This window comes from Pleurodeles waltl, chromosome 3_1 (assembly GCF_031143425.1).
Source record: "Pleurodeles waltl isolate 20211129_DDA chromosome 3_1, aPleWal1.hap1.20221129, whole genome shotgun sequence".
Taxonomy (NCBI): Eukaryota; Metazoa; Chordata; class Amphibia; order Caudata; family Salamandridae; genus Pleurodeles; species Pleurodeles waltl.
Genome location: NC_090440.1, coordinates 85,494,359 through 85,511,441, shown reverse-complemented (window position 1 = coordinate 85,511,441; position 17,083 = coordinate 85,494,359). Strand labels below are relative to the sequence as shown.

The following is a 17,083-nucleotide window of genomic DNA, read 5'->3' as shown; positions in this document are numbered from 1 at the left end:
TATGGATGGCCCGACTGGCTAGCTCTTCATGTCTGTCTCATCCAATTTAAATACCTGCTTAGAAAATATTACTGCTGCTTAGACAACATTACTCACTGACACAACTTCAATACACAGGGAGGGCCGAACATCTCAGCTGTACAATATGCAGTTTCACTGATGACTATCTGTTTCACATTGTTTGGATCTGTGCAGTGCTAGTCACATGTCAGCACAAAATTTGCTCAGCCCTTGCAACTGAGATAATGAAATAATGTCAATGAATTTGCCTTGACTTTGTGCTGCCTTCCATTTGTAACTAGACCCCTTATATCTAGATCTGTATCTGTGCCATGCTCCAAATTTCAATCTTTGTGTTTGCTCTTGGGCCTTGTTTATTTGTTGTTGAAGTACAATACAAAATGTTTATAAAACAATTCAAATAAATAAACACAGTTCTGCACTTATAATTTAATGTTGATAATAATGTGAGGGCTGTGTACACCCTCTTTCTGAACTCTAACGCAGCTTGCTGTTCCACTGACAAATGCACCTCACACCTAGGCCTACCTTTGTCCCCCTAGACAGAGTGAGCTATACCCAGGAAAGGGAGAAGGCCAGGCAAGGTTAGAGAAAGGGGGCCACACCAGTCTGCAATATGTGCATCCCCAGCCCCCCCAAGTTCTGACCCTTGGTGTGCATTAAAGTGTTCCCCTCTTGTGTGAGAACTAAGCTACAGGAGAGAATCCAGAGATTTGAGGCTCTCTGGCACCGGAAGCGGACTTCTCGCTCCACACAGCCATCGCCCATGTCTCATGTTAATGCAAAGCTCCAGCGATGACCTGTTCCTTGCGCCAATAACAATCTCCTTGCAGTCCCCGCCTCCCCAGAGCTCCACATGGACTTGGACTCGGAGAAGGTAAACGCTTCACCAGGACAAACATGGTCCATGTATCCCATCTGCACCCCATCACGGTTGGCCTTAACTTGTGACTTTGACCCAGTACAGTGTGGCTAGATAAACCACTACTGGCACATTGTGCTTCTTGGTACAATTTTCACCTAAAATATTACAAATTCATAACTTTGGTTCTACTGATTACATTTTTATTTTGGTATCATTTGATTTATTACATTTTACTATTTCTAAACTGGTTTGGGATTCTTCTTGTGTTGTATCTGTGGGGGCATAAATACTTTACACATTACCTCAGAGTTAAACCTGACTGCTTTTGTGCAAGCTACCAGAGGTTTAAGCACAGATTTATTTTAGAGCCGTTCATCCTGAGAAGGACTGTGTTTATTATTGGAGTGGAACTCATTTCTTAACTAATAACTTTAGTTTTCGTTTCAAAAGAATTTTGATACCAAGAATTGTTGGACATTAAATGTGGGACAATTGAGAAGACGTAACAGACTAAACATTTGTTGTGGAAAAGTAGAATATTTAGTACTGGTTGAAAGATCATCTTGCACATTGTCCTTCACCTTCTGTTTTTTGTTTCAGCTGCTTTTGGAGCATCTTGAATGTCTTGTGTCAAGGCATGAGAGGTCTCTGAGAATGACAGTGGTGAAGAGACAAGCACAGTCTCCAGCTGGAGTGTCCAGTGAAGTTGAAGTCCTCAAAGCACTGAAGTCACTATTTGAACATCACAAAGCTCTTGATGAAAAGGTACTGTTCTTAGTCCATTTTTGCTGGAGCTTTTGTACTTTTGCTATCGGTGTTGCACTGGTTAAGGATCAATTAAGGGGCAATTAAATTGGTAATACAAAGCACACTTTATCTGTGTATACTACATATACAGCATGGCAGTAAAAATAAATGTAGCCAAAACACATGATATTTAGAGCAATTCCTCCAGTGCAACAGTCCACTGTCAAATGTGCAGTGTCACCTTTCGACGCATCCAGAGCTTCATTCTCAAATTTTCTGTAGAGAACATATCACCTCTGAAAAGTCTGGCTTCAAATCTTGTTTGTGATAGCCAGATGTCCATATTAGACCCACGTGACAGCTGTCTGGGGCCTCGGGGTGAGGAATGATGTCGTCGTGTGACCTCTGTCAGCAAACGCTCCTAAAGGCCATCAAAGAGTGTAGGACCAATTCTTTTGGTGTCTCACGTTGAAGAAGGCCGGCGGGATCTGCAGGATGAGATTGCGTTCGAGAGTTGAGGTACAGTTCACTAGATCTTTGGAGAAAGAGGAAAGGCAAGAAAAAGAAACCACATTCATCTCATAGACAAGGTAAGTCCATGTCCACCTCAGCCCTCTTTTTGGAGCCAGAATAACTGGAGATTTCTCTGGTGTCATTGTCTGTGCTTCCTAAGGTGGCACCGCTTTCTTCACCCCACTGCTATCCATACTGGTGCTGCCCAACCAGTGCGGTTATCCATTTTTACTAAAGTACCTTGCACAGACACTGATCCATGGGCCAGCCCTTGTAGAGCACCTGTGGTCCCATGGGGATGGTTACAGGCCCATACATCATAACTCCAGGGAGACCCTTGATGCCATACTGTATTTAACGGTGCCATTCCACTCTTTTGCATTTGCTCATCCACCTGTCTGTACTGGCATTTGTGGCAATGCTAGCCTTGGTCTGACGTGACTGCCAGGCCTGACACTGGCATCTGTCTCTTGGTTCCAGCACAGTCCAGCTATGGAGACTACTCCAGCTTCAATATGTTAAGGCAGCTCTTGTGTCGGCAGTGGTGCCTCAGTCTTTACCCAAGTCCGTGTATAGAGTTAAGATCCATAAATCAACGAAGGAGGCACTCTTCCCTTCACGGGGAAAGCCAGTACATTTTTATATCACTATATCAACATGGACTCAGATGGTCAGTCCCAGGTAAATGACAGTGGTGAGACTGGGCCATTTTCAGAAGTAGAAGCCCTCCAAGAAGTTAGTGGTTTTTCTCTGGACATTTGACATTGTCCCCAGACTAGGAAACGCTTCCCAAGGAATGTCTGACTTTCATTCGATTGTTAGGAAGGGGGGGCAGATCCTTAATCTTGCTCTACCTTCAGTTGAGCAGAGGGCCAATATTCTCATGGAAATTCTCCAGATAAAACAGTTGTTTTCAGAGCTGTTACTCCTATTAAACCAGACACTACGAGACTCAAAAAAAGAAAAAAAAAGGAAAGAAATCAGACGGCCCAAACCATCTGTACAACTCACGTCCAGTATCCCTGCTCCCGTACCCAGACAAAGTAAAGGAGAAGGCCATCAACCAGCCGCTCCCAACAAAAGCTTCACTTCCTACTGGACAACACCCGGTCACGTTTCAGAAAGAACCACAGCTCCGAAACAGCACTCATTGAAGCCACAGACAGCATCCCGATTATCCTGCACTACTTGTCCATGCTCTTCGAGACAGTCTCCCACGACACTGTGATCAGAAGACTCCATGACATAGGCATCCCAGGACTCACACTCCACTGGATTTGCTCCTTCCTCATGGGAAGAATCCAAAGAGTTAAGAGTCCACCTTTCACATTGGAGACCAAGAAATGATCACCAGAGTCCCCCAGAGATTGTCCCTCTGTCCCACCCTAGCCAACATCATCCAATACGAAGGCATCTCCATCATCTCATATGCTGTTGACACTCAACATAACCTTTCCCTGAGGGACAAGACAAACTCATCCAAAACCACCTTCACCAACTCCATAACCGTGGTAGCAGAATGGATGAAAACAAACTGAGAAAACGAAAGTTCAGATCTTCAGAAACAAGACCTCCACCTATTGGCCATTGATGCTAGGAGGAACAGACCATGCAAGAAACCTGAGGGATCATCCTAGACATCAAACTCACCATGACATCACAAGTCAATGCAGTGAGCACATCCTGCTTTCACATCCTATTCATGCTATGAAAAATATTCATATGGCTGCCACAGAACACCAGACACTTACCCAAGCACTCATCACAAGCAGGCTCGACTAAGACAGCCCATGGTATGCCGGAATCTCCAAGCAACTCCTACAAAGTCTCCAGAATGCCGCAATAAGACTCATACTGGACCTCCTGCACTGCATCCAAATCACGTGGCACCTGAAGGAGCTCCACTGGCTCTCCACAAGCACAGCCAATTCAAACTCCTAACTCTCACATACAGTGCCCTACATAAATTTGGACCAGCATACCTTAACAGCCTCATACACTTTCACTAATCACCTACGCTGTATCTTGCTCGCACCAGCATCTCTCCCCCCCCCCCCCCAACATACAAAAATAAAACAGGAGGTTGCTTCTTCTCTTACATTGTACCCTAAACATAGACTGGTCTCCCTCAGCCCATCCGGCCTCCTCCTCTCAAGTTCGGCAAGAAGCTGAAGAGCTGTCTCTTCGAGTAACTGTGCGAGGTCCATACACCCACTCACCTGCTCAAGCTCTGGATACCCTCATGGGTTATTAGTGCACTCTACAAAGCTACATAACATATCAGATAGGCCTGCATGAGGAAATTAGTTTTTTTTGTTTTACAGTCACCTCTAAACTTTTACTGGTACACAAGCTTGAACACTGGATGATGTCTTATCACATGCAGGATGTGTACTTTCATATTACGGAAGGACGTGAGGTTTGTGATGGAGTCTGCCCTTTACCACTTTCATGCTTCCTTTTGGATTGACATCAGCACTACAAGTCTTCATGAAGGTGATGGATGCCCATTCAAGGCTAGATCTTCTAATATGGTGCCCCATCACCGGCAGATGACCGGGTTCCTGTTATTCCATAAATCACCCAAAATATCACCTGAAGCCCTCAAAGTGCCTCCTATCCACAAGGACAGTACTGAATACTATCTTGCTCAGAGCTTTCACTACATCGCAGAGGATATGGTAAATTCGACAAATGATTCTGGTGTCCGGACGGGGGCTCAAGTCCCAGTCAGTTTGCCAGATCTTTTGGCTTCCTGCATCCACCTGGTCACTCATGTTTGTTGGCCTCTGAAGACTCCACAGGCAGTGGTTCCAATATCGGGGAGTTGTAGGAATCTCTTTGATTTTCAGGGATGGTGCAGTTGAGATGACTGCCACTAGGAAGACCATTCTCTTCCCCCGCCAGCGGTGGCCACATTTGGAGTGAATGCTACCTGCTTAGGTTGGAGAGCGCATTTGGGGGCCTGATCTGGTGTTCAGAAGAGCAGAATAGGCGTATCAGACTGCTGCAAGACTTTTCTTCTAGCACTTTGTGTTCAGTTGATACGGGTCTTGACCAACACTATGACCGCAAAATGGTACTTGGACAAACAAGTATAGATGGGGTCTGGGCTGTCTTCTGAGAAGCACAGACTCTGAACCTGGGTGCATCAGTATGGCCTATATCAGGGCCGAAAGACTCAGCCTGCATCATCTTGCCTACCCCGAGTGGCATTTCCACTCTTGAGGTGATGAAAACCCTTTTGCCTTAGGGTGCACATCTCATGAGGACCCGTTTGCAGCCCAGGACAATGTCCACTGCCTAGTGTTTGGAGCCCTCCGACATCTATTGCAAGGAGCTTTGAGAGATGTATTGCAGTCAGAAAAGAAGATTCCTGTCAACTACACATTTTACTCATACCCTTTATTCTGAAGAAGATTCACCATAAATGGCCTAAGTCATTCTTATTGCCTCTGACTTACCGGTTGATTGTGGCCCCTCTTCGTCTTCCACTCAGAGTGGGCCTGTTGTCCCAATCAAGGGACAGGTCCTGTACCCTGATTTTTACTGCCTACACCTTCATGCATGTATGGCTGGACAATCTGAGTGTCTTTCAGATACTACCGGACGTGGTGGATGTGGTCCTTTAGGCTTGTTACTGTTCTTCAAAATCTTTTTACTGGGGAGATGGAAAAGGTTTGTTTCCTGGTGCACTTAGAGGTCGAATAACCCTTTAAAAGCGCCCCTTGCAAATGTACTACAATTTGCAGTGTTCCTAGCACATTAAGGCTGCGCAGTTGCTACCATCCAGGGATACCATCCAGGGATACCTCCTGACACTGTCCAGTATCATCAGTTTTCCAGATCAGCCCTCCCTGTTTAAGTCACCTGTGGTAGTATGATTTCTGAAAGTACTGACATGTAGTCATTCGTGAACTCCTTCTATAATGCCTCAGTTGGACCTTAATGTGATTCTGACATTTCTTTTAGGCATCCAGTTTGAGCACATGCATAGTTGTCAGTTTAAACTTTTAAAACTGATTTCAACATTGACATTACCTCAGCTTGCTGGATTAGCGAGCTGGAGCCTATTTCTGTCCGCCCCTCTGTATGTGCTTCTTTCCAGTCCAGTTGCTGTTGAACTAAAGTGGATTTCCTTCCAAAGGTGGTGCCTCCTTTCTTTCTGGGGCAGTCTATGACCATTCCATCCTTTTTCTCTCCATGTCACCCCACCAAGGAAGAGGAGAAGCTTCACAGACATGATGTGATGCTTGCAGTCTGCATCTATATCACCTGTACAAATACAGACAACCAGTTGTTCATCGGTTACACTGGCAGTAAGAAAGGGAAAACTGCAAAAGCTAACCCAGTGTTGCTGGATCATTTTATGTATTGGGTTCTGTTATGCGTCACCCAAGAAATATCCACCTGAACTTATCAGGGCACATTCTACCAGAGCAGAATCCTCCACCACAACCGTTGCTAGCAGGGTATCCAGTGGTGGACATCTGTAAGTCAGGTGTGCCGTACTCTCTCCACAGTTTGACTGTACACTATTGCTTGGATGTGAGGAGAAATGGTCATTTTGTTCGCCTGTCATACACAATTTCCTAATTTAGTTTTACAGTCCTTCCACCCAAAGCGAATATTGCTTGGGAGTTTAGTTATGGGTGAGGAATTGGAAAGTAGAAGTATTCATCTGAAAAAAAAGTTTACCTTCGGTAGCGATCTTTTTAGTAGAGAACCCTACTGTGCCTCCTAATAAGATTCCAAGTTAGTGTTTGTGTTGCATCACTGCTTAACTAACAGTCATTTCAGCAGCTCCTCAGAAGTCACAGCAAAAAAGAGTTGATCTGGTGTTAGGGCGCCGGTTCTAGTACTATATGGCCAATGATGTCGAACGCGGCCTGCACCCCGATAACGTCACCGGAGAGCTATTGTGAAGTTTCTGGACCACTCTGACGCCATGATGAAATTCAAAGGTGAGGAATATGCACGTAGATGGAGAATTACCAGAAAAATTGTTTCTGAAGGTAAGTAACTTTTTCTTCTGTTACTGTTCCCAGGAAACTATTTGCCAGACAACTATGCTTAGAATAACTTTAATTGTTAGTTACATTGTGAGATTTGCACTAGTGCCTCGTGGCCCGTATCGCAAAAGTAGCAGTGCACCTTAGTTTCATTTAGGTGTTCTAATAGCATCATTTATGAACACGTCTGACAGACAAAATGTCAATGTGCACGTGCAAATTGATTTACTCACACGTCAATCTCTTTCGAATGAGAGAATTTGCCATGTGGATGAAAGTGCTTATGTGGAGTTTTGTGGGCGTTTTAACTCCCATATCCTGGCAAGGTTGTTGATATTCACAAATATTTGACAGATGTGTTCCCTCCAAGCATGCAGATGGGGATTTACCCCTGCCAAATGCATGAGTGAGGACGCACCCTAAAAAGAAGGAGCATTGTAACAATTTGTAGGAATATAGATATAGGGGACTTCCTTCTCAAAGGACAAATACACTTTTGTGTTTTTAATCTGCATGCAGACTTATAAACCGACTACCCATCAATAAGTGTAAATGTTTACAGGTTACATAAGCAAAAGCCTCACGTTTTCAGATGTATACTTGGAATTCTTTGTGAATTCAGGGAAAGCTGAGAATTTAAGTAAAACACGAGCAAATGGGTTATTTCCTAATGTTTCAAAATCCTATGCTGTGTAATATAGCAGTTTATGTATGAGACACCCATGTTGCAATGGCAGTGTCCCCCTTACAAGGGCCATTCCATAAATGGCGTCACATTAGATCTCAAAACCCAGGCTCACATCATCAAAGGAACACTCCGGAATGTGTAGTGATTACACTTAAAAATCTACGGCACAAGAATACGTTTGAGCTTTATTCGCAACGCATGTCATCCAAAACTAGAATCCAGAATTACTAACATTTGATCACATCACCCACACTACACATCCTACCCCTAAAAAAAAATGTTAACAAAGAGTTTACAATGCTTCCTTACAAGACCTTGACTGCCTGCAACTCATACAACTAACCCCCCCCCCCCCCCAAAATCCTTTACATCAGTGTCATAAACGTGTAACCATGAAGATGAGCTCCGCCTATGTTTTCCAGTTAATTATGCCATCTTAAGATCTTGAACAATATCCATTTACTTAGAAGGGGTAGAGGAAGAATCTTCCAGTCCACGGCACCTCAGCCACACCACTGGCATGATAATCCTGAGTACACAAACTTATCTGTGCATCACTTTGTGTAGTGGTGGAACTTTGTCTTTCCACACGCCTCGCGTTTCAAACCATTTAGCTAACTTGGTGAACTAGACGAGAAGGGACAGAACATTCTTCAAACAAGCAGTCAAATCCATCAGTACCCTGTGCTTTGCATTCACCTCAGCATTAAAATATCCTACAGCTATATGGTTGAGATTACATACTCTTCCATCCCTCAGTATCACAGTGCTTCCATCCCTCAGTATCACAGTGCTCCAATAACCACCTACAACTTACCTTGATTCTTAGAATTGACTTTCTCTCATGGAGCATGTTCTGGTTTCTTTATTCTTATCCACTGTTGAGCCGCCTGAACTTTAGCACACTTGGTTTTGTTTTTGTCATTATAAAATGGATTATAATTTTCTGATGGATACACCTACCTGTGGATTCCGCACCTTCTTGAACACTCCCAGTGTGTCAGCATTGGACGTAAAAATTTTCTTTCTAGCTCTCCACGTCGACGAGGACATCACACTGGAATGACTCTGCATGCAACTACGTCTGACATAATGGGAGCCATAAGAAGTCCTTGCCGGTGTGCTAACGGCAGTTCCCTTTTTACCACGCTTTCGACGCGCAGCAGTTTTTCTAGCTCTGTGTGGTTACACTGTTATGAGGGAATTTCATTGTCAAAGTTTTGTTGTGCGACAATGTCTGCTGAAGAAGTTGGGCTTCAAAGTTGTCGCGAGTGTGGAGGTCACATGTTGGTCACGGACCAGCACGAAAACTGCCTTTGGTGCCTTAGTTTGGGTCACAACGTTGGGGGATGTTCTTTGTATCTGAGCATGAATCCAAAGGCTCTGTAGAAGAGAGGCGAAGTTATTATTGGCGAAGGCTAAAAAGGAGAAGCGAGGCCGCCCTAGATCCAGGCCTCGAGAGGAGCCGTCTTCCTGCATATCCTCGAAGCTGCACAAGAAGTGGTGACGCCATAGTTCATAGCGTTGTTCATCTCCAGATGCCAGCCATCGATCTTTGTCTTGGCTTCCAAGTCCTGACGCTGCTTGACATGGGTAGTGAGTCCCATTCTGTATCCTCCCCCACCGAAGTCAGACAAGGCTTCACCAGTGCAGTCTTTGGAGGGAGATCTCTGCGTCACCTATGACTCCAGTGGCGCAGTTCTCTCCTGTAGGAAGTTGGCTCTGTATGTGCTATTTCAAAGTAAGGAGTAGCATGCACAGAGTCCAAGGGTTCCCCTTAGAGGTAAGATAGTGGCAAAAAGAGATAATACTAATGCTCTATTTTGTGGTAGTGTGGTCGAGCAGTAGGCTTATCCAAGGAGTAGTGTTAAGCATTTGTTGTACATACACATAGACAATAAATGAGGTACACACACTCAGAGACAAATCCAGCCAATAGGTTTTTGTATAGAAAAATATATTTTCTTAGTTTATTTTAAGAACCACAGGTTCAAATTTTACATGTAATATCTCATTCGAAAGGTATTGCAGGTAAGTACTTTAGGAACTTCAAATCATCAAAATTGCATGTATACTTTTCAAGTTATTCACAAATAGCTGTTTTAAAAGTGGACACAGTGCAATTTTCACAGTTCCTAGGGGAGGTAAGTATTTGTTAGGTTAACCAGGTAAGTAAGACACTTACAGGGCTTAGTTCTTGGTCCAAGGTAGCCCACCGTTGGGGGTTCAGAGCAACCCCAAAGTCACCACACCAGCAGCTCAGGGCCGGTCAGGTGCAGAGTTCAAAGTGGTGCCCAAAACGCATAGGCTAGAATGGAGAGAAGGGGGTGCCCCGGTTCCGGTCTGCTTGCAGGTAAGTACCCGCGTCTTCGGAGGGCAGACCAGGGGGGTTTTGTAGGGCACCGGGGGGGACACAAGTCCACACAGAAATTTCACCCTCAGCGGCGCGGGGGCGGCCGGGTGCAGTGTAGAAACAAGCGTCGGGTTCGCAATGTTAGTCTATGAGAGATCTCGGGATCTCTTCAGCGCTGCAGGCAGGCAAGGGGGGGATTCCTCGGGGAAACCTCCACTTGGGCAAGGGAGAGGGACTCCTGGGGGTCACTTCTCCAGTGAAAGTCCGGTCCTTCAGGTCCTGGGGGCTGCGGGTGCAGGGTCTCTCCCAGGCGTCGGGACTTTAGGTTCAAAGAGTCGCGGTCAGGGGAAGCCTCGGGATTCCCTCTGCAGGCGGCGCTGTGGGGGCTCAGGGGGGACAGGTTTTGGTACTCACAGTATCAGAGTAGTCCTGGGGTCCCTCCTGAGGTGTTGGATCGCCACCAGCCGAGTCGGGGTCGCCGGGTGCAGTGTTGCAAGTCTCACGCTTCTTGCGGGGAGCTTGCAGGGTTCTTTAAAGCTGCTGGAAACAAAGTTGCAGCTTTTCTTGGAGCAGGTCCGCTGTCCTCGGGAGTTTCTTGTCTTTTCGAAGCAGGGGCAGTCCTCAGAGGATGTCGAGGTCGCTGGTCCCTTTGGAAGGCGTCGCTGGAGCAGGATCTTTGGAAGGCAGGAGACAGGCCGGTGAGTTTCTGGAGCCAAGGCAGTTGTCGTCTTCTGGTCTTCCGCTGCAGGGGTTTTCAGCTGGGCAGTCCTTCTTCTTGTAGTTGCAGGAATCTAATTTTCTAGGGTTCAGGGTAGCCCTTAAATACTAAATTTAAGGGCGTGTTTAGGTCTGGGGGGTTAGTAGCCAATGGCTACTAGCCCTGAGGGTGGGTACACCCTCTTTGTGCCTCCTCCCAAGGGGAGGGGGTCACGATCCTAACCCTATTGGGGGAATCCTCCATCTGCAAGATGGAGGATTTCTAAAAGTTAGAGTCACTTCAGCTCAGGACACCTTAGGGGCTGTCCTGACTGGCCAGTGACTCCTCCTTGTTTTTCTCATTATTTTCTCCGGCCTTGCCGCCAAAAGTGGGGCCTGGCCGGAGGGGGCGGGCAACTCCACTAGCTGGAGTGTCCTGCTGGGTTGGCACAAAGGAGGTGAGCCTTTGAGGCTCACCGCCAGGTGTGACAATTCCTGCCTGGGGGAGGTGTTAGCATCTCCACCCAGTGCAGGCTTTGTTACTGGCCTCAGAGTGACAAAGGCACTCTCCCCATGGGGCCAGCAACATGTCTCGGTTTGTGGCAGGCTGCTAAAACTAGTCAGCCTACACAGATAGTCGGTTAAGTTTCAGGGGGCACCTCTAAGGTGCCCTCTGGGGTGTATTTTACAATAAAATGTACACTGGCATCAGTGTGCATTTATTGTGCTGAGAAGTTTGATACCAAACTTCCCAGTTTTCAGTGTAGCCATTATGGTGCTGTGGAGTTCGTGTTTGACAAACTCCCAGACCATATACTCTTATGGCTACCCTGCACTTACAATGTCTAAGGTTTTGTTTAGACACTGTAGGGGTACCATGCTCATGCACTGGTACCCTCACCTATGGTATAGTGCACCCTGCCTTAGGGCTGTACGGCCTGCTAGAGGGGTGTCTTACCTATACTGCATAGGCAGTGAGAGGCTGGCATGGCACCCTGAGGGGAGTGCCATGTCGACTTACTCGTTTTGTCCTCACTAGCACACACAAGCTGGCAAGCAGGGTGTCTGTGCTGAGTGAGAGGTCTCCAGGGTGGCATAAGACATGCTGCAGCCCTTAGAGACCTTCCTTGGCATCAGGGCCCTTGGTACTAGAAGTACCAGTTACAAGGGACTTATCTGGATGCCAGGGTCTGCCAATTGTGGATACAAAAGTACAGGTTAGGGAAAGAACACTGGTGCTGGGGCCTGGTTAGCAGGCCTCAGCACACTTTCAATTGTAAACATAGCATCAGCAAAGGCAAAAAGTCAGGGGGCAACCATGCCAAGGAGGCATTTCCTTACTTCTCCTGTAAAGTCACCAGATCAAAAGATTGAAGAGCAGGTGATGGGTCAGGTTCAGCCTCCTCAGCAGGAGCCTGTATTTCCTACCTTTTACAGCCTCAGGGACGGATCCTACATTTATTTTATTTATTTATATGCTATGTATAGCATTTTTAATAGAGTAATGACCCCCCTCTGCTGCGCCTGCGGGACCCACAGGTCTGTTGGCCTTTTCTCTGGGAGGTCTCCCTGTTCCGTATATGCAGGCTCCTTTCATGCCTAGGGCTCTGTATCCGTGACCTGTAAAGGCACTGAGGAAAAACACCATCGCCATCTGATGTGCAGGAGTTGTCGGCGCCAATTCCAATACCGGAGAGATCTCTCTGATGTTGAGCCACTATACCCCTACCTGGGATAAGGTCCTGGCGCCGACACCGGCTTCAGCGGCCCCCCTATAATCTTCAACACCAGTGCATTCTCTTTTGATGCTACTATTGGAATCCAGGCTGAGAACGAGGAGGGAAGCCTTGAGGCTCTTGAAGGAGCAACAATATTTAGAGACCAGCAATATCAGGACCTAGAAGAAGGAGAGATTCCGGGGCCTTCCCAGGAGTTTGAAGACATTGTAGGGGCAACTGGGCTAGACACTTCTTCTGAGTGGTAACTATTATCACCTGGCGGCATACCTCCTACAGAGGTTACCTCGTATCATACTACTGGACTTGCCAGTGCCCACTACTGAGTTGAAGTCAAATATTTTAACTAAGGTTCTTCATTCTTCCCCTGCTGCATCAGAGCCTCTACTGCCATTCAATGAGGCTTTGTCAGAACCAGTCTTAAATTTGTGGAAGAAGCCTGTTTGCACTCCTGTAGTATCAAAATACAATGCCAGGAGGTATAGGGAGGCACAGAGAAGAGGCTCAGTTTTTAAGCTAGCATCCAACGCCAGAAAGCCTGGTGGTACAGGCTTTGTGTTCCTTGAGATTTTCACCTGGTTCTTTTCCCACGTCTCCTGTCGACAGGGGGTCGAAGCAGATGGAGCAATCTGCAAAGAAGATTTTTGTTCTTCAGAAAGCCTGACATTGAAGTCTCTGAATGTCACTTGTCTATTGGGCTGATATATCCATGCGTTGATGAATTCGGACAAGGAAGTCATCAGCAAACTGCCGCAGGATGTGCAGAGTCATTTTGCAGAACTCTTACAGGACAGTCAGGCGGCAGCGAAGCAAGTGATTAAATCAGGCCTTGATACAGTGGACTCTGTTGCCAGGACCATGGGGGCTTCAATCGCCAACAGGCAGCATGCCTGGCTGAGAGGATTGCGGTTCTCTCTGGATGTGCAATCCCTGTTAATGGATCTTCCTTTCAATAGATGAGGGTTGTTTGGGGCCAAGGCAGATTCTTCCTTAAAGAGATTTAAGGAGAGCAAGGCCACTGCAAAATCCTTAGGCCTTCAGACACACTCCACGGCCTACAGACCTCTGTGTAGGTTTAGGGAGTTTGGCTAGAGCTTCTCCTTTTGTGGGAGGCAGCACTTCCCACAACAGCAGTCAGCCGACTCCCCTCTATAGATCCTCCAGAGGTCGTGCGAGCGCTAAACAACTTGGTACAGTCCACCAGCATTCCTCATTCCCTATTTCATCCTCCTCTGCTAACCATTCAGGGAAGCAACCCTAGCTCTCCCATCCTTCACAAGCATGTTTTACCCGTGTGATGGAGGTTGATTCATTTCCTACAAGAACATACAGCAGGAGGTGCAAAATTTGCTTTTAAAGGACGCAGTTGATTTGGTTCCGGAGCAGGAAAGGGATCGGGGATGTTATTCAAGATATTTCCTGGTCCCCGAATAGGATGGTTGTTTACAGCCGGTACTAGACCTGAGAATTTTGAGTTGGTTCCTCAAACACGAAAAAGTCAGAATGCTGACCCTAGCACAGATGCTTTTTGCACTCGACAAAGAAGACTGGATGGTTTCCATAGACTTGCGGGATGTGTATTTTCATATTCCCATCCTCCAGTCGCACAGGAAGTATCGCAGGTTCATGATAGGATTGCAACATTACTAGTTTGCAGTCCTCCTTCTGTTTGGTCTTACTTCTGCACCTCGAGTCTTCACAAAGGTGATGGCAGTGGTATCTGCACCTCTCAGGCGGTGTGGGAATACTGGTATTCTGTACCTGGATGATTGGTTGCTCAAAGCCAGGTCTCCTGAGTTGGTGCAGCATCACCACCATTTGATAACGCAGCTGTTGTTCAACCTGGGGTTTTCCATCAGTGTGCCCAAATCTCACCTGGAGCCCTCTCAGCGCAACCTGTTCATAGAAGCGGTACTGGACACCATAGTGAATCTAGGCTAACCTCCTCCACAGAGGGTTCAAGATATTCAGGCTATGATTCCAGTGTTTCAGAATGGAACGCTTGGAGCAGTTCTAAAGGTCTTGTGTCTGCTCGGTTTGTTCGCATCCTGCCTTCTGTTGGTCCCTCATGCACGCTGGCACCCGAGGGCCCTCCAGTGGTGCCTCTGCAAGCAGTGGTTTCAACTTAACGAAGATATCAACAAGTCAATAAGGATCTCCAGGAGCACTGCGACGGATGTATAATAGTGGTCTGTGGACAGAAACCTAACACAAGGGAGACCGTTTTGCCTACCACCTCCGGTGGCCACATTCGTAACAAATGCTTCCACTGTAGAATGGGGAGCACATCTTGGGGATCTGGAGATCAAGGGTCTTTGGTCTCTGGAAGAGCAGGTCTTTCATATCAATATGTTGGAGTTGCGGCCTCTCAAAGTCTTTCTCCCTTCCATTCATAGTCAGTCGGTACAAGTCTTGACAGACAACACTACCGCAATGTGGTACATCAACAAGCAGGGAGGAGTAGGGTCGTATCTTCTCTGCAGAGAGGTTCTATGTCTCTGGTCCTGGGCTCGGGACCATCGGATTTGCATAGTAGCAAACCATTTAGCCGGCGTTCTCAATGCACGTGTGGACAGTCTGTCGGCATTTTTCAGCCGATCAAGAGTGGCGACTTCATCCGGAAGTGTTTCTTCACGTGTTTCAGTTATGAGGAATGCTTCAGCTAGACCTGTTGCCGCTCACTGGTTGAGCTGGAGCACCCAGCGTACTAACCCCCCCCCCCCCCCCCCCCCCACATGAAGATTTGACAAGACTAGGCCCAAGTCATATTGATAGTTCCTGATTGGCCGAGAAGGGTGTGGTACACAGACCTCCTTCGGCTCTCATTGTGCCCTCCGCTCTGTCTCCCTCATAAGGTATACTTTGCTCACTGTCGCAGGGGTTCTACACCCCTACCTCCAGAGCCTGCACCTACATGCCTGGAGATTGCATGGGGAAACCTGAATTCCTTTTCTCTTCCTGCGGATGTGGTGGAGGTTATTCTGTCCGCCAGGCAACACTCTACCAAAACTGTCTATACTGGTAGATGGGCCAAGTTTGTTAGCTGGTGTGAAGACAGACATGTTGACCCTTTAAAGGCGCACTTTTCCAATGTTTTGTAATTTGCTCTTTCCTTGGCACAGCAAGGTTGTGAAGTTGCAACATGGAAGAGTTAGTTTTCTGAACTGTCAACATTTATTTGTTTTACCTGATCAACCCTCATTGTTTAAGTCCCCTATAGTTTAAAGATTAACTAAAGGTTTAACTAATGTATCCTCCCATTCCGTTCATCATGCCTCAGTGGGTTTTAAATTTAGTTTTATCGTAAGTGATGAGTACACCCTTTGATCCTTTACATAGTTGCCCGTTGAGGCTCCTTACCATAAAGACTGCTTCTCCAGTAGCAATCAAGTCAGTTAGATGTTTTAGGGAGATGCAAGCTCTGAGTGTTAAATCCCCTTTTACCACTTTTCATGCCAACAAGGCGGATCTGAGAACCAGGGTGTCTTTCCTGCCTCTAATGAGAGGAAAGGCTGCATTGTCTGGATTCGAAGACTATTTTGAGCTTCTACGTGGACAGGACGAGCGAATTTAGGACAGATGATCAGTTGTTTATCGGCTACGTCGGCAAGATGAAGGGGCAAACCTGTCCACAAAAGAACATTGTCAAGATGGGTCGTACTCTGCATCAAAATATGTTATGTATTGGCAAAGAAAGAACCTCCCTAGAGTATTAGAGCTTAATCGGCCAGGGCTAAGTCTGCTACTTTGGCTAGAGATGCACCTGTTGTTGACATTTGCAAGGCAGCAACTTGGGCTTCCCCCCACACTTTTGCAAGACATTACTTCTTGGACTCAGAAGTGAGAAGGGATGGCCTTTTTGCCCATTCAGTGCTACAGGATTTCTTGGTATCGACAGACGGGCACCCTCCTCCGAGTGCAGGACTGCTTTGAGACCCTACTCAAAAGGTGAGGAATCCACAGGTAGATGTAGCCATCAGAACAAGTTACTTACCATTGGTAACGCTTTTTCTGGTGGATATAGTATCTGCCTGTGGATTCCTCACTGACCCACCTGCCTCCCTGTTGCCTGTCCGGATATACTAAGAAGAAAGTTGTTTGTATATGTTCTATATATGTTGCTAATTGTGATAACAGAATGTATTTTTATATATAAATAAATGTTTATAAATCCTTGAGTTCGTACATGCTGTGTTTGCTATGTTGGTGTTCCTCATGTCCGCCTCAAAGGCATAGAAAAAAAAGTGAGTGAAAATGACGTCAGCATGCCAGCAAGGACTTCTTATGGCTCTGATGACTTCAGACGGAGTTGTGTGTGGAGCCATTCCATTGTAAAGTCCTCGTTGACGTGGAGAGCTACAAAGAAAACATTTCCGTTGAATGCTCTCCAATCACATCGCACACACTATCTTTGGTCTCAGACTTAAACACATTCTCACACCTTCCAGGCAT

At 46.5% G+C, this 17,083-nt stretch overlaps 1 protein-coding gene across 14 annotated transcripts in view; it reads left to right on the top strand.

Moving 5' to 3' along the window:
- Positions 1–17,083, top strand: part of PPFIA1 (PTPRF interacting protein alpha 1) — a 540,698-nt gene that overhangs the window by 164,766 nt on the left and 358,849 nt on the right. For all 14 annotated transcript variants that reach the window (XM_069221888.1, XM_069221884.1, XM_069221890.1 and 11 more), the window contains exon 4: positions 1,487–1,651. In XM_069221888.1, coding sequence (XP_069077989.1) covers positions 1,487–1,651 — 165 coding nt within the window. The remainder of the gene's footprint in view (positions 1–1,486; positions 1,652–17,083) is intronic.